The following is an 18,216-nucleotide window of genomic DNA, read 5'->3' as shown; positions in this document are numbered from 1 at the left end:
GACTATATTTATAATAAGGGCCAAGGTAAACTACAGCCCAGTATGGCCTCTTAGTGTAGGAGGCTATATACCCTTTGAAAAGTTCTTGCAAACATTACTAGGTAAAATTTTTGTCCTCTTTGCGCCAAAATTGCTGTTTTCCTGTTAATGTAGATAGTCGCTTTAGGGTTCTCATGCATTTTGAATCTAATCATATAATATTCACTATGATCCCACCCCTCTTTAAGGGTGCTTAACTCCTTTTTCTAAAGTTGTACACATTTTGTCTGCTGTGTCAATGGCTTTTGATTACCAAACTTTCAATTAGCGTATTTTGTACATTTAGAATAAGTATGAATAGTGGCAGTGGTGGATCCAGAGGGGGCGAGGGGGTGCGAGTCCCCCCTAGTGTGGTCTAAAGTAGTGTAATTTCCTTAATTAACTGAAGTTTGCGTTAATTGACCTTGCCCCTATAGCAAGTTTATCGGATCAACCTATTTTGCGCCCCCCTAAATTTTTTTTTCGGATCAACCTATTTTGCACTCCCGCCCCCCCTAAAAAATCCTGAATCCACCCCTTAATAGTGGTTTCTTTTAATACACCTAATGTAATCCAGCCTCCCACTTTTATGGTCTTGGTTTCTTTTGACAAGATCTCTCTTTGATTTTTATTTTATCAAAATTAACTGTATGATCCAGACCTCTTTTAAAAAGTAAAGAAGGCCATAACCCCTCTCCTAAACCTTAATTCGTGTTGCAAGAGTGAAGTTCAATCTTTATACAGCAATGCTTTGATAAACCCTGAATGGTGGCTATCCGATATGATTATCAGATAAAGTGCAATCCTTAAGATTTTCCTAAGGAGAAGAGGGGTCTGAAATATCAAAACAATTTATGGTTACCATTTTTACGGTTTTCTAGGAGAGTTCTTTCCATAAATCCAACTTATAGGACATATCAACCCCTTCCCATTCTACGTAGGAACGGTCCTTGCCCCTCTCCTTCTAACACAAAAGTTATCTAAGCGTTTATTTTTTGCAGGCTATATCCAACTTTAAGAACAATTGGGGTACAATGCGTTTTTATGACCTGCGTTTTGAATCTGCGTGTAGAACTTAATAACTTATACAACTACGTATAACTGTATTGTATAACTTATACAATAAAAAGAACGGCAAATTTTTGCCTTTCTTAAACTAGTGATGTTTTTTCCCTTCTGCAGTAAAAAAAGAAGAAAATCTAGAACAATTAAAAATCAAAGAAATATCGGTTTTTTACTGAAAATCCGACAAAATTCGGAAGTCTAACACGATCATTTTTTCCGACTAAATGTCCGAAAATCCGACAATGTCAGAGGAATCCGACATAGTGGAAGCACTAGCAGCAGGTTTGTCATCAATAGCTTAAATAGAAAACAATCTAAATTCAAAAATATATTTATAGGTCAGATGCTTTAATGACGCCTTTTGGAATTCCAAGAAAGATTTTGTTGCCGATTCAAGAAGAAGATTCTATTCGACTACGGTCTCCCAGCAATAATGTGTGAAATTTCGATTCCATTCTGTTATTGTTAGCATTGCATATATGTATTAAAAATTTTGTTTCAGATTTTATTTTTTTCAGTTATAAACCTAAAAATTTTTGATACCATCAATAGCTGATTTAAGTTTAGATTGCATATAAGCTTGTACTGAACAGTTAGAACTATATATATTTTTTTATTCTAACTCAGCTGTAATAGCTGTTCTTTACCTAACCTGATCCTTAGATTTGATTTTGTCAACTTTACAATCACTACTGCCTTTTTTTCAAATTTACTGAATTTAAATCTTTATTTTTACTATTACTTAAATGACGAAATTCTTCTTTCATTGTAATTCAGTATAAAAAAAGGTGATATAAATTTTATTTGTGTTTCCTCAAATTCTCTAATACGTCCTAAGAAAGTGTTGGTAGGGTGCTGATTAATTATTGTTAATAGGATAAGAGAGTTGGAGTATGATGATTCTGCCATGTTCAAAGCACTTGTCTTATTTTCACTGTCGTGGTTTTCAAATCATAAGCAGCGCAATAGCGCTGCCTAAGTAAAAAACGACGTGGGCACAATGTATAATCTATTTTGAAAGGAGCTTTGAAAGGAGCTCATTCGATTTTAAATTGAAAGTTCTAGTGCCTTTTTTAAGAGTCAAAAGTGATTCGAGGGCAATCAGCCCGCTCCCACGCCCATCAATTCCCCAAACACATCCAATCAAAACTTTGAGAAAGTCACTTTGTCCAACATAGTCGAAAGTCCAGAAACTATGTGTTTAGGGATATCAACCCCCTCCCCCATCACCTCCTGGGATAAGGACTGTAAGTTATACAATTCGGCCTTTTTTTACATATAGTATTTGCTATTAAGAAAGGTGTCCAAAAAGTGTCCAAAAAGACAAAACACATTCAAGTGAACCTTTCAGAGAATGTTGAAGGGAGTATTGAATTAAATTAAAACACGTTGTGCGCATACGGGTTGTCAAAATGGCGTAACTAAGGAATGGCTGAGTATATTAATTTGAAACTTTCAGGAAATGATTAGGGTAATGATCAACTGACCAACAAGACAATATTTGCAAGCTACTAATACTACTACTACTACTACAACAACAACTACTACTTCCACTTGTGCTACTGCTACCACTACATCTACTACTTCTGTAGTGAGTACTACCAAGGCTGAGGATATTAAAGTGAAAATTTGAGAAAATTTTTAGGGGAAAATCATACTAAACCAAAACATACTATGTGCAAACAGAATCTCAAATGGTTGTATCAGCAATATCTTTGGAACGGCTTACCGTATCAAACTAATATTTCCAGGGAATCATGAGGCGATGTTCAACTGACCAAAAAGGGACATGAGCAAACTACTACTGCTATTAATACTGCTGCTAATACTGATACTACTACTGCTACTAGTACAACACTACTACTGCTACTACTGCTCCTACTGCTACAATTACTACTAAGGTACTAGTACTGTTAAGGGTAAAGGTGTGAAGGTGAAAATTTGAGAGAATATTGAAGGAAAACTTGAAACAAATTGAAACACACTATGTAAATAAAGATTGCCAAAACGGTATATCTCTGGAATGGATTAGGGTATTAAGTTGGAACTTTCAGGGAATGCTAAAAGGGAAAGATCAATTGACCAAAAGGCAATATGTTCACGCTACTACTAATGCTACTATCACCGCTACTACTTGTTAGTACTACTACTATTAATACAAGTACTACTTGTATTGCAACTACTACTAAGGATAAGAGTTTTAAGATGAAGATTTCAGGATGTGTTGAAGGAGAATCAGAACTAAATTGAAACATACTTTGAACATACATGTAATCAAAAGGGCATATTGGCCGTATCATTGCATCAGCTAATTGTATTTAAGTTGAAACTTCCAGGGTTTGTTGAGGGGGATGTTGAAGTGACCAAAAGGCAATATGTTAATACTACTACTACTGCTAGTAACTGTGCTATTACTGTTATTACTACCACGAGTCCTATAACTAATACTACTGGCGCTCCTACTACTACTACCACTGTGACTGCTATTACAACTGTGGCTAAGGGCATGAAGGATAAATTATGGTATATTTTAGGTTGAAGTTGAACTAAATCACAACACGTCGTCCGCATGCATGTTGTTAAAAGGGTTTATGAGCAATATCTTAAGAACAGCTTGATGCTTAAGGTTGAAACTTACAGGGCGTGTTATGGGGGCATCGGAATAACCAGAGGGCAATATTTGCATCCTAATGCTACTACTACTACTACTACTGCTACTAAATCTAAGGCTATTACTAGTAATTCTACTGCTACTACTGTTACTACTGATACTACTACTATTGATACTACTACTACTGCTACTAAAACGAATTGTATTAAGGTGAAATTTTTGGGAATTTTGAAACACTGTTAAACTAAATAAAAACACACTATGGGCATACAGTTTGTCAAGAGAACTTATCAGGTAAGCCTGAGGAACGGCTTATTAAACTAAAACTTGTACTGCTTACTGCATACTGCTATTGCGACTACTACTACTACTTCTGAAGCTAAGGGTATTGTATGGAGGGCGAGCAGCCCTCCTCCCAATTTTGTTATAGTCATTTTGTTCAGCATAGTTTAAAAATCCAGCAACTGTGTCTCTGGAAATGTTGAGGTATGCAAACCCCCCCCCCCCCAAGACTCTCAGAGCAAGGGTTGTAAGTTATGCAGTTGGCCCAGTGTGTATATGTGGCATTTGTTACTAGGAAAGAACGAATGTTTGACCTTTTGATGTTCAAAAGACCAAGCGCAGTCAAGTAAAGCCTCATAGAATATTGAGGGGAGTGCTAAACTAAATAAGAACATTTTATATGCATGCAGGTTAACAAAAATGGGAAACACAGGAATAACTTTGGGTATTGTGACTTTAAGGAATGATTCGGGGGATGATCAATTGGCCAAGGTAATGTTGAATAGGATGTAGAACTAACCAAAATGCACAATGCAGAAGTTACCACTATGGCTACTATTTCAACTACTACGACTAATACTTCTACTGAGGTTAGATATTAAGGTGAAACTTTCAGTGAAAATTTAGGGGAGTATTGAAGTAAATCAAAACACACTGAGTGCATTCAGGCTGCAAAAAGGATGTCTGAGCAATTTCTCAGGAATAGCTTAGATTATGAAGTTGAAACTTTCGGGGCATGGGTTCATGCTAAGAGGGACGTTCAACTGCCTTACAGGCACTCTGCGCATACTGCTACTACTACTACTACTACTACTACTATAACCATTATTGCTACGACTACTACAACTGAGCTTAAGGGTAGGAGGCTGAAATTTCCAGGAATAGTTTAGGGGGATGTTGAAATAAATAAAAAAGCGCTCTGTACAATCAGGTTGTCAAAAGTGCTATAATCAGTATCCCAGGAATGGTCTAGAGTATTAAATTGAATTTTTCAGGACACATTAAAAGGGATTTAGAACTAGACGAAAGGCAAAATGTGCATGCTGCTACAACTACTAAGACTACTTCTACTAATGCTACTACAGCTACTGCAACGACAACTAGTACTATCACGACTGCTACTGCTAAAACTCGTACTACGACAACCACTACTAGTACTGCGGAAGCTAAGAATATTACTGTGAAACTCTTATGGAATGTTGGAGAGGATAGCGAACTAAATTGAAACACGGTATGTGGTCACAGGCTATTAAAAGGCCGTAACCACTTTATCTCCGGAACAGCTTAGAGAAACTTTTAATAGATTAAGATTAAGTTTAAGATTAAAAAGAGTTGAAGAACAGATTAAGTTGAAACTTTCAGTGTGTGCTTTGGAACATTTTCTTCAACATATTAGCAGTAAACAAAACTATTGATTCTTATAGGAAAAATGATAAGATTTAAAATATTCTTTTCTTTTCCAATCAAATAGACTATGTTAATAAAAAATGAGCAAAAATTAGTTTAAAAAACTTTTTTCACCGAATAAATCTTTCAAAGGAAAGTTAAGAGTTACACTAAACCAAAAATGAGCAGAAATAAAGTCAAACTTTTTCAAACTTAAAACTACCACAGATCACCATCAATAAATAAATGAAACCCAAAACGAACAGAAATTATGATAAATAACAGAGTCAAATTCAGAAAGAGCAGGGACTAAGAAGAATGGGGCTGAATCTCCCCCATGCCTTCTGATGAACACAATATAATTTACACTTTACGTTTGGAAAATTATTTGAATTTGTTTATGCTCATTTTCGACTTAATATTTACTTTTCATTGAAAAACTTATTTTTTTGGAAAAAGTTTTTCAAATTATTTATATAAGAACTCCTTTCTTTAAGAGTCTGTATTCCTCTCACTTGGTCTACTAATAAAAAAAAACAACCCAAAATATCCAGTGTTCTCTTGAACTTCCTTATAACGGTCAAAGAGGTCAAACAGTTCGTGGTAACGAACTATAAGCAAGATGCGGTTCTTTACTTTTGTTTGAAAAAAATTCTTTTTCAGATTTTTTTTTGATTAGTCATGAATAGCATGATTTCTGTCTATTTCAAGGGTCAACAGAAAATTAAATTAGCCTATTGTTTTTTTTTCCTAGCTTTCCAAAGTGTAATGCCTTAGACATTACAACAATAGAAATTTATTGGGATAATTCTTATAGCGTCATTTGACATTATCAGTATAGTTACATTATACTTTGCTTGGCTTATATTCCTTACCATGCTATTTGCTTGCAGCACGTTCCTTGGCACCTTTCCTAGCAAAGCGATCAAACACGTTTTGGAACTAGGAGCGAGATTGTGTAATGCAATCAGACTGGTTTCGTTTCACGGGTTCATTAATAGAAAAACTAATGTTTTTGAAAAGGGTAATTACTTCTAAGTTCAATAACCAAAGTAAACTTCCGTTGGTTAAGAATGCGTCACGGGTAATTAAAGAACGAGGAATGGAATGCTATAGTTAGAATGGTTTTACGTTCAAAATTGTACCATTTGCGTAAAAATAACTCCATTTGCGAATTTATTTTGCGAAAAGGTATTTGTAAAAAGGTATTCCGTTGGTTAAGAATGCGTCACGGGTAACTATAGAATGAGGAATGGAGTGTATCAACAATACAAAGAATATGCTCAGATACGTAACAGATTTGACGCCTACAAGAGACATTGGTACAAGGTATTCAATAGCTTAATTGGCTTTATACCATTTTGCGTAAAAGCTAACTCAATTTGCGAAAAAGGGTATAGAATTTGCGAATTGGAATGTATGAACGATATTAATTTTTGATTGAATAATAGGGATGTGAATGATCCTGATTAGGGATCGGATCGTATGAAGGTGGAGAAAAAGGGTTAAACTGATTAGCAGTTAAGGTAACTTCGAAGGGCTTGTTAACTCAGGCAGTTTGTTATAAATTTGGAATACCATCAATCTATGAAAATGGTTAACAATGATAAAATGGTCTTGTGACTTGACCTAGCTTTACTTCTTCGACATGTTCTGTATAATACACAAGTGGCGTTTGAACAGTGTTGTCAATTTAAAATAGAGTCTAACGTTATAGTATACTAAAAAGTTGATACTAAGAGAGATATAGATGGCAAGAAAGGAGTTTTAATAAAGAAATTCATAACAATCCATAGAAATCCTTACAAATCAAGTAGTGAGGTGTATATGAGTATGAACCGTCAAGGATCACAAGCACCCATGACCATAACCACCAGGGACCTCAACCCCCAAAGGTCCCCTATCCCAAAACTCCAAAGGGTCCCCTCCCCTCCAACTTTTTGGCCCCCTCCCATTTTTTAAGTTTTTTTTGAAGTTTTTTAAACTTTTTTTTATTTATTTTCTAACATGATATATTTTTTCAACTTTTTTTACATCTGTAAATTATATCAGAAAAATAGAATGAGTCTTTTGATTTAAATTTTAAAACATATTCATGTGCATACCAATACTCCTATTGATGAGGACTGATTGTTCTCATTCAATATTTTTTCATGAAAAACAAACAACTTTTTTTAATTTTTTTATTTGTTAACATGGTATTTTTTTCAACTTTTTTTTACATCTCTAAATCATATCAGAAAAATAGAATGACACTTTTTATTTAAATTTTTAAACATATTCTTGTGCATACCCATACTCCTATTGATGAGGACTGATGGTTCTCATTCAATATTTTTTTATGAAAAACAAACTGTTTTTTTTAACTAAGTTTTTTTAGGACTTCGAAATTATTCAATGTGATTTACATCTCTAAATCATATCAAAAAAATAGATTGACACTTGATTTAAATTTTAAAACATATTCTTGTGCATACCCATACTCCTATTAAATGAGGACTGATGGTTCTCATTCAATATTTTTTCATGAAAAACAAACTATTTTTTTAACTAAATTTTTTTGGACTTCGAAATTATTCAACCTTTTTTTTTAATTTTATGTATTTTTTAACATGGTATTTTTTTGACGTGCGCGCACGTAACCTAGTCTAAATTAACCTTAAAATGAAATAAAGCTACTTCGACTTTGCATGTCTCTCTCACTATGTATGCGTCGTCACGGGGGTACACTCTTTTTGCCTGTGTCTTTTTCGGTTTTTGTGTCTGAATCTACGCATTTGTATATGTTTTTGTCTCTCTCCGTCTTTTTGCCTGTGTGTATGTGTGGACGGGTGTTTGCTTATTCCAGTGCATGTCTTTCACGATTTTTGTGTCTGAAGCTACGTATTTGTTTGTGTTTTTGTCTCTCCCACTCGTTTCGCCTATGTATCTTGGCGGTTGTTCGTTTATTTCAATGCATGTCTTTCTCGGTCTTTGTGTCTGAATCTACGTATTTCTATGTGTTTTTATCTCTCTCACTTTTTTTGCCTGTGTGTCTGGCGGGTGTTTGCTTATTCCAATGCATGTCTTTCTCGGTTTTTGTGTCTGAATCTACGTATTTGTATGTGTTTTTTGTCTCTCTCACTCTTTTTGCCTGTGTGTCTGGGCGGGTGTTTGCTTATTCCAGTGCATGTCTTTCTCGATTTGTGTGTCTGAATCTACGTATTTGTATGTGTTTTTGTCTCTCACTCTTTCTGCCTGTGTGTCTGGGGGGGAGGGTGTTTGCTTATTCCAAATGCATGTCTCTCTCGGTTTGTGTGTTTGAACCTACGTATTTGTATGCATTTTTGTCTCTCTCACTCTTTTTTGCCTATGTGTCCGGGCGGGTGTTTGCTTATTCCAATTAAATGTCTTTCTCGGTATGTATGTCTGAATCTACGTATTTGTATGTGTTTTTGCCTCTCTCTCTCTCTCACTCTTTTTGCCTGTGTGTCTGGGCGGCTGTTTGCTTATTGCAATGCATGTCTTTCTCGGTTTGTGTGTCTGAATCTACGTTTTGTATGTGTTTTGTCTCTCTCACTCTTTTTGCCTGTGTGTCTGGGCGGGTTTGCTTGTTCCAATACATGTCTTTCTCGATAGGAGTATGGGTATGCACAAGAATATGTTTTAAAATTTAAATCAAAAGTATCATTATATTTTTATGATATGATCTAGAGACGTAAAAAAGTTGAAAAAATTACCATGTTAGAGAATTAAAAATAGTTAAAAAAAAGTTGAGTAATTTCGAAGTCCAAAAAAAATTTAGTTAAAAAAAATAGTTTGTTTTTCATGAAAAAATATTGAATGAGAACCATCAGTCCTGATCAATAGGAGTATGCGTATGCACAAGAATATGTTTTAAATTTTAAATCAAAAGTGTCATTCTATTTTTCTGATATGATTTAGAGATGTAAAAAAAAGTTGAATAAGTTCGAAGTCCAAAAAATAATTTACTTAAAAAAATTGTTTGTTTTTCATGAGAAAATATTGAAGGAGAACCAACAGTCCTCATCAATAGGAGTATGTGTATGCACAAGAATATGTTTTAAAATTTAAATCAAAAGTGTCATTCTATTTTTCTGATATGATTTAGAGATGTAAAAAAAAGTGGAAAAAAATACCATGTTAAAAAATAAAAAAAAAGGTGACTAGTTTCGAAGTCCAAAAAAAAAATTATTTAAAAAAAGGGTTTGTTTTTCATGAAAAAATATTGAATGAGAACCATCAGTCCTCATCAATAGGAGTATGGGTATGCACAAGAATATGTTTTAAAATTTAAATCAAAAGTCTCATTCTATTTTTCTGATATTATTTAGAGATGTAAAAAAAGTTGAAAAAATACCATGTTAAAAAAAAGTTTGTTTTTCATGAAAAAATATTGAATGAGAACCATCATTCCTCATCAATAGGAGTATGCGTATGCACAAGAATATGTTTTAAAATTTAAATTAAAAGTATCATTCTATTTTTCTGATATGATTTAGTCATGTAAAAAAAGTTGAAAAAAATACCATTTTAAAAAAAAGTTGAATAATTTCGAAGTCCAAAAAAATTTTTTTAAAACAAAAGTTTGTTTTTCATGAAAAAATATTGAATTAGAACCTTCAGTCGTCATCAATAGGAGCATGGGTATGCACAAGAATATGTTTTAAAATTTAAATCATAGTTTCATTCTATTTTTCTGATATGATTTAGAGATGTAAAAAAAAGCTGAAAAATAATACCATGTTAAAAAATTAAAAAAAGTTGAATAATTTCGAAGTCCAAAAAAAATTAGTTAAAAAAATAGTTTGTTTTTCATGAAAAATATTGAATGAGAACCATCAGTCCTCATCAATAGGAGTTTGGGTATGCACATGAATATGTTTTAAAACTTAAATCAACAGCGTCATTCATGAGCGCCCATAGGCTGAATTCCAAGGGGGGCTTACCTTGTCTAATTAGCACTTTTAATGCTATGTAATATAAATTTCAAAACAAAAATATAAAAATAAGGCAGTATCATTCAGCCAGGAGGGGACTAGCACCCCCGCCTGCCCCCCTTATGGGCACCAATGGTGTCATTCTATTTTTATGATATGATTTAGAGATTTAAAAAAAAAGTTGAATAATTTCGAAGTCCAAAAAAAATTAGTTAAAAAAAACATTTTGTTTTTCATGAAAAAATATTGAATGAGAACCATCAGTCCTTATCAATAGGAGTATGGGTATGCACAAGAATATATTTTAAAATTTAAATCAAAAGTGTCATTCTATTTTTCTGATATGATTTAGAGATGTAAAAAAAAGTTGAAAAAATATATCATGTTAAAAAGATAAATAAAAAAAAGTTAAAAAAAACTTCAAAAAAATTCAAAAAAATGGGAGGTGGGCCAAAAAGTGGGAGGGGAGGGGGCCCCGTGGAGTTTGGGGATAGGGTACCTGTGGGGGTTGAGGTCCCTGGTGGTTAGGATCATTGGTGCTTCTGATCCTTGACGGTTCATACTTATATGCATCTCACTACTTTTCTTGTAAGGAATCTTATAGATTGTTCTGAATTTAATTTTTAAAATTATTTTCTTGAAATCTACATCTCTATTAGTATCACCTTTTTTAGTATACTATAAAGTTAGACCCTATTTTAAATTGACAACACTGTGCAAACGCCACTTGTGTTTCATAAAGAACACATCGAAGAAGTAAAGCTAGGTCAAGTCACAAGAACATTTTATCATTGTTGACCATTTTCATAGACTGATGGTATTCCAAATTCCTAACAAATTGCCTGAGTTAACAATTCCTTCGAGGTTACCTTATCTGATAATCAGTCTAACCCTTTTTCTCCACCTTCATACGATCCGATCACTAATTAGGATCATTCACATCCAATCAAAAATTAATATCGTTCATACGTTCCAATTCGCAAATTGCTATACTTTTTTTAGCAAATTGAATTAGCTGTTACGCAAAAGGATATAAAGCCAGTTAATCTATTAAACACCTTGTACCAATGTCTCTTGTAGGCGTCAAATCTATTACGTATCTGAGCATATTCGTTGTATTGTTGATGCATTCCATTCATCATTCTTTAATTACCCGTGACGCATTCTTAACCAACGCAAATTCCTTTTAACCAACGCAAATTCCTTTTTCGCAAATTCCTTTTTGCAAAAAAAAATCCCAAATAGAGTTATTTTTACGCAAATTGTCCAATTTTCAACTTAAAACCATTCTAACCACAGCATTCCATTCATCATTCTTTAATTACCCATGACGTACTCATAATCATCGGAGGTTTAATTTGGTTATTGAACTTAGAAGTAATTACCCTTTTCAAAAACATTAGTTGTTCTATTAATGAACCCGTGAAACGAAACCAGTCTGGTTGCATTACACAATCTCGCTCCTAGTTCCAAAAGATGTTTGATCGCTTTGCTAGGAAAGGTACCAAGGAACGTGCTGCAAGCAAATATCATGGTAAGGAACATAAGCCAAGCAAATAGCATGGTAAGGAACATAAGCCAAGCAAAGTATAATGTAGCACTCTACTATTATCTTCGAATTATTCTAGATTTTCATGTCTTAAAACAGCAATACAAGCAAAGATGTCCATAAATTTTTCTTTAAGGGTTTGCCAAAAGCCGAAAATAGTCTTTAGGGGGAAGGGAATTCAGAATAGACCAAATTCCGTTTACAAGCTATTTTACTTGTCACTGACAATTTTAGGCTAATCACAAAAACTAAGGAAACCTAGTTTCGTCCGATTTTTCGCAAAAATACAGTTGCAAAGTGTTATCAGTTGAAAAATTAACAACTAGTACGATTTGATTAAAATTGTAGAGTAAATTATGTACCCGAAATTTAATTATTTACAAGCAGCACTAGAAGTATAAAAAAATCAATTAAAAGTGCTAACAGTATATCTAGAACTGTAGCACTAACCATGACAACTCTTATTAGTACCTTTGATTGTTTATGGTGCTTAGAAAGGCCTTATATCTGATATCTCTTTTTTCACGTAAAATAAAAATACAAAGCCATTAAGTCTCAATGGTAGATTCAAAACACCCCATGATACTGTCATACAAAAAGTACTCGAATAGTCTATTTAACGACTTTCTTCGACAGAGTTTGCAAATGTCAAAGTTATCTTTGATATAACCTCTGAATGAGCTCTGAAGAATCTCTGTTTGAGGTCCTCTCAAGTAATATAAGGAGATGAAACAAGGATATTTATTATATTTTCGTGAAATTCTCTATTTTTCTTTAGATGTTTTTTCTTCTCTGACACTGGGATTATTTTTGTATTTCCTAATCGAGCAAAGGGATTTATATTACCATTATTAAAACCAAATTAGGAATTATAAGGTGATGTGTACTTCAAGACATTATATCCTTCCATAAATAAAGACGGCTTGGAATTAACATTCATTACTGTCAGAAAAGCAACATTGAAAGCTCTCTCAAGGAAAGGAGAATTTTTGAATATCTTCCAACCTCAAGTAGTAAAAAATCTAATAGTATTTTTGCATTTCGCCAAGTACTATTTGGATACACTTCATCTTATAAAGTAAATTCAGGAAAACATTGTTGTCTGAATTTTCGCATGGACCAATAAGTCTACTTTCATCTTATCTACGAAGAGACAGAAGTGTATCTATGGGGACGAGGGGAGAAATCCCCTTGTTTGTGACTCGGTAAAAAACTTAAGTCAGGAGAACTGGGGTGCAAAGCCCCACGGCTGTTGTGAATCACTATTTGAAATGAATAAGTGGAAATAATACAATGAATAAGATAGTAAGATGAATGACAAATTGTGTGCTTTGATTGAGTTCAACCCCCCAAAAACTCCCTGAAACTTCACCTTAACACCATTAGCCTATTAGTACCAGTCATCATATTATCAGTAGCAATAGTACTAAGGACATAGCGACATTTGGTCAGTTCAACCTCCACCTCAACATACCCTAAAAGCTTTAACTTCATGCTCTAAGCCATTCCCGAGGTAACCCTTTTGGCGACTTACATGTACATCGTGTGTTTTCATTTAGTTAAACACCCTTCTAAACAATTCCTGAAAGATTCACTTTGTTACCCTTAGCCATAGTAGTAGTAGTCTTAGTAGTAGTGGCAGTAGTAGCAGCTGCAGATAGCGCATTTTGGTTTGTTGAACATCCACCTAATCATACCCTGAAAGTTTCAACTTAATACCGTAATTGATTCCTGGGATATTTCTGATACACCCCTCTTGACAGGTGCATGCACATAGTGTGTTTTGATTTAGTTCAACATCTATTCAACCATCCCAGAAATTTTTACCTTAATACCCTTAGCCTTAGTATTAGTAGCATCACTAGTAGTAGTAGCAGCAGTAGTAATGGTTTTAGTAGAAGAAGTAGTAGTAGTATAGCATTAGCAGTAATACCAGTAGCAGTAGTAGTAGTAGTAGTAATAGCAGTAGTAGTAGTACTAGTAATGGTTTTACTAGTAGTAGTATTAGTAGTAGTAGTATTAATTGCATAAGTAGTCGTACTAGTAGCAGAAGTAGTAGTATTAGTAGCAGTAGCAGAAGAGGTGGTAGCAGTATTTGCTGTAGAAGTAGTAGTAGCAAGAACATACAGGTTTTGGGTTATGTCAACATAATACCCTGTAAATTTCAACTTGATACTTTAATCGGTTCGTATGGTATTGCTGATAAGCCCCTTTTAACAGCCTGAATGCATAAATTTTGTTTTGATTTAGTTCAAACATACTTTCCCCTGATTATTCCCTGAAATTTTGTCCTTAATATGCCTACCCTTAGCAGTAGTAGTACTCTTAGTGATAGTAGTAAAATTAACAGTAGTATAAGCAGTAGTAGCAGCAGTTTTAGCAAGCGCATATTCCCTTTTGGTTAATTGAGCATCCACCTCACCGTGCCATGAATATTTCAACTTAATACCCTAAACTCTTCCTGAGATATTGCTGATGTACCCTTTTGACAACCTGCATGCACATAGTATATTTTGACTAATTTTAACATTCCCTCAAGATTCTCATCAATTTTTCATTTAATACTTTTAGCTTCAGCTGTAGTAACAGCAGTATCATTAATATTAGTAGTAGCAACAGTAGCAGTGGCAGTATAAGTAGTAGTAATAATAGTGGTAGTGGTTGTAGTAATAGTAGTATGCACATAGTGCCTTTTGGTAAACTCAACACCCCCTTTAACATATAAACCCTATAAGATTTAACTTAATATTATAATTTGTTCCTAAAATATTACAAGTACGCCCTTTTGACAAACTGCATGCACAAAGTATGTTTTGATTTAGTTCAATTTCCGCCTCAACATACCATAAAACTTAGCCTTAATAGTAGTTGCACTAGAAGTAGCTGTAGTTAGTAGCAGAAGTAATAGCAGAAGTAGTAGTAGCTGCGCGCACAAATTACCCTTTGGTCAATTGAATATCCTCCTCATCATTTCTGAAAGTCACAACTTCCCGAAAGTTCCTGCAATACGCCCTTTTAAAACTTGCATACACATTTTATGTTTTGACTTAGTTCCAGACTCTCCTCCAAATGTCCTGAAAACTTCATCTTCATGCCCTTAGCATGTTTTCATACCAAGGATCAAACATGTCCCCTCTTCCCCAATAAAAGAAAATACTAGTTGAAAGCAATAGACGAATTGCACAGCTTACAGCCCTTGCCGCAAGGTCTGCGGAAGGTCATGTTATTCCCAGATGCATGGTTATTGGATTTTTCAGTTATGCTGAACAAAAACCCTACCTCAAAATTTTTATCTGACATCCTTGAGGAACTTTCAATTATCTTGAACAAAATGAACACTTTTGATTATACTGAACAAAATGCCTATCTTAAAATTTTGATTATATGTGCTTGGGGAATTGATGGGCGTGGGAGGAAGGCTGATTGTCCAAATGTCCATCACCCCCATTCACTCTTAAAAAGACACTAGAACTTTTGATTTCCAATCGATTAACCCCTCTTCAAACTTTCTACGACAACTTCTTCCATATTAAGTGCCTTGGTTAAAAAAAGTAATACATAGAGCCCAATTTCCTCTTTACTTAGGCAGCGCTATTCTGCTGCTTATTCCGCTCCGCTGGATATTTCTCCACTGCAGAGCAAAACTTCATCTCTAGAATTCTATAAGGACAACTGAACAATATCAAATCTTCTTGTATTCTGTTACTACACAAGGGTTAACCACTGCTTCTTACATACCTATAGATTGTTAAAATAAGATTTGCAAAGATCTATATAGTAACAATTTTTTAAACTTTTTATTTTTAAATTTCAAAGAAGAAGCAGAAAGAGAATTCAAAACAAAGAGACTTATGTACTTACATAAAGCTATAAATTCAGTTTGAACGTTAGAAATAAATTGTCGTTGGCCATTTATGCTACATTGTTGAGCTTGGTTACAATTTCTCATGCATAGATAACTTTAATGTTTCATTTTTTATTCACTAAAATTTTAACAAAAAAGAAATTCATCCCCCTTTTTAAATTTCAAATCAGCTAAAAACAAACTACATCAACTACAATCAAGCCCAGTAAACACTTAAACTTAAGGCACTTCCAGCAGCAACGAATTGATGACCTAGAATTGATTCGGCGGATATGCCAGGTTTCCAATGTCTCGTTGTGATAGATCTCTTAGAGACGAATTTAATGGCACGACATTCATGTTGCATTCACCTAATAAATAAGACAAATAAACCTTAGTTTAAGTTTAATGAGTTAAATCGATTTTTAAAGTATATATTCAGAATCGCTGCTTTTAGATAAAAATTCTTTACCATAAATTAAACTGTTAAGACGACGTGACCTTAGACCCTTTTATATACTGACGGTATAAAGTCATTGTTTACTGACGTTATAGAAACTGATGTCATCATATAATTTTACTCTTATCGTTTTTACGGTTACATGCAATGATTATGACGTCATTATTCATCTTCTATGCGAAGATGCATTTTTTGTAAAAAAAAATTCTACATATTATGCTTTGATAATCACAAAGGCACATATATGTAGGAATTATCTTTAAAATGAATCCTTAAAAAGCTGTATATGATGTTTTAGTGCCTCGCTATCTGCAGAAAAAAAAACAGAAAAAAAGAAGACACATCGGTAATGCTTATGCTAAAAAGTTTTTTTCCTTGTTGTTCAAGCCAGGGAACTGTAAGCTTTCTATATGCAGTTTACATACATGGTAATTCCAGAGGTGTACTTTTATTTTGATCCGAGGCCATTTTTTAGGGGTTCCAGACTATTTTTTAAAATTCATTTAAATTTGTTTTCAAAAATTTTTACTGTCAAGACTCATTTAGATAATGTCATTTGTCAGCTATAAATGACAATTTACCACAGTTGCTAGTTTTCTTAAAACGTTTTGCTTTTTAATTTTTAGGTACTGTGGTTCGTGGTTTATTCTTTACAGATCTAACGAACCTCGATTTGCATATTTTTTTTTGTTCAAGCCGTCACCCATGGTAATATTATAATATTCAAAGCAAAAAAAAAAAAAAAAATGTGTCGAGTCACTCCAAGACCATGCCAATTGTTATAAATACATGAACAATGGTACAGCCCAAGACCCTCCCATGCTTCAATATCTACTCTCCTTAAACAAACAACTGTGTATTTATGCATACAAGTATACGTAAATAAATTTTTTCTTGGAAATGGCTCCATACTATTTTGAAAATTGAATCCTGAGATTTAATGGTTTAAAAAAAAGATCTAGATAGGTCATGAGATTCGAAAAATTTGTTTAGAGCCTGAATTTGGGGGGAGGGGGAGAAAGCATGCGAGTGACGTCCACTTATTTTAAGATAAAAAATTGCATCATTCCCTCCCAGGAATGGTCATATTGTTTTAGCATGTATGACGCATGAAAGTTTACACAAGATGACAAATTACTCTGAACGGCTAAAAAATGCATGGAACGAGAAACAGCAAAAACCACATTGAACCGTAAACCAAATTGTTGCTCACCAAATATGCGGCTAGAAGACAAAGCAAAATTCAATGGAATGAAGGAACGTGTTAGTTTAGCGTGTCTGAGTCTGTGAAGGAAAAACAGGAAGGAGAAAAATGAATTCATGCCAGAATTTTTTTATTGAAATTGCTGATTTTTCACCCTAGAATAAACAAACATGTTATTTTAGCACCTTCGAAAATACACAGGAAGGAGGAAATGAATCCTCGCCTGAATTCCTTAACCACCCATGGAACCGAGTAAAGTTATTTTGCATCTGTGAACGGTAAACAGGTAAAAAGAGATGAGCTCATGGAAAGAAAATCATGTAAGGGACGTCACATTTACATTTACTTGTATATAGCCTACATTCAAAGAGCAAAAATTACATCATTTTTCCCCAGGGATGGTCGTATCGTTTTAGTATCTATGGCGCATGCAAAATTACAAATGATGACAAATGACTGAAACAACTAAATAAAAAGGTATAGAACAATAAATAGCAAATATCATATTGAATTGGAAGCGAAAATGTGACTTAAAACTAAAGAATAACACGGTAATTATGCCATTTCGTAATTTAGATGTTTCAGAATGTACAATGGAATAAAATTAGGCTGAGATTGTCGATCGTCTCCCAGGAGAATATAAATCTTGTGAAAACTGTGTTTCTATGAAAGATAAACAGGAATAGGGGATTGAAATTACGCCAAAATTTTTTAACTAAATTGAAACTGATTTGAAACTGATATTTGAAATTGAAACTGATATTGATTTACTGCCCTATGACCTAAATATAAAGAATAACAAGATAATTATGCTAATGCGTTATTTAGGCACACTTAGATCCGTAGAAGACATGCGG

At 33.8% G+C, this 18,216-nt stretch overlaps 2 protein-coding genes across 4 annotated transcripts in view; one reads left to right on the top strand and one right to left on the bottom strand.

Annotated features, from left to right (window-relative positions):
• LOC148950173 (uncharacterized) overlaps positions 1-1,584 on the top strand; it is a 164,806-nt gene extending 163,222 nt beyond the window's left edge. For all 3 annotated transcript variants that reach the window (XM_089091487.1, XM_089091486.1, XM_089091488.1), the window contains exon 9: positions 1,422-1,584. In XM_089091487.1, the coding sequence (XP_088947613.1) occupies positions 1,422-1,524 (103 nt within the window). In that variant the 3' untranslated portion in view covers positions 1,525-1,584. The remainder of the gene's footprint in view (positions 1-1,421) is intronic.
• Positions 1,585-15,877: 14,293 nt separating this feature from the next.
• The window catches only part of LOC148950172 (hemicentin-1-like), a 235,199-nt gene continuing 232,860 nt past the window's right edge, over positions 15,878-18,216 (bottom strand). The window contains exon 15 of the mRNA XM_089091489.1: positions 15,878-16,066. Within this exon, the coding sequence (XP_088947615.1) occupies positions 15,969-16,066 (98 nt within the window). The 3' untranslated portion in view covers positions 15,878-15,968. The remainder of the gene's footprint in view (positions 16,067-18,216) is intronic.

This window comes from Artemia sp. Qi Xiang Cuo, chromosome 7 (assembly GCF_049724085.1).
Source record: "Artemia sp. Qi Xiang Cuo chromosome 7, ASM4972408v1, whole genome shotgun sequence".
NCBI classification, from domain to species: Eukaryota; Metazoa; Arthropoda; class Branchiopoda; order Anostraca; family Artemiidae; genus Artemia; species Artemia sp. Qi Xiang Cuo.
Note: the sequence above shows the minus strand (reverse complement) of the source record. Positions and strands in the feature narration are given on the sequence as shown.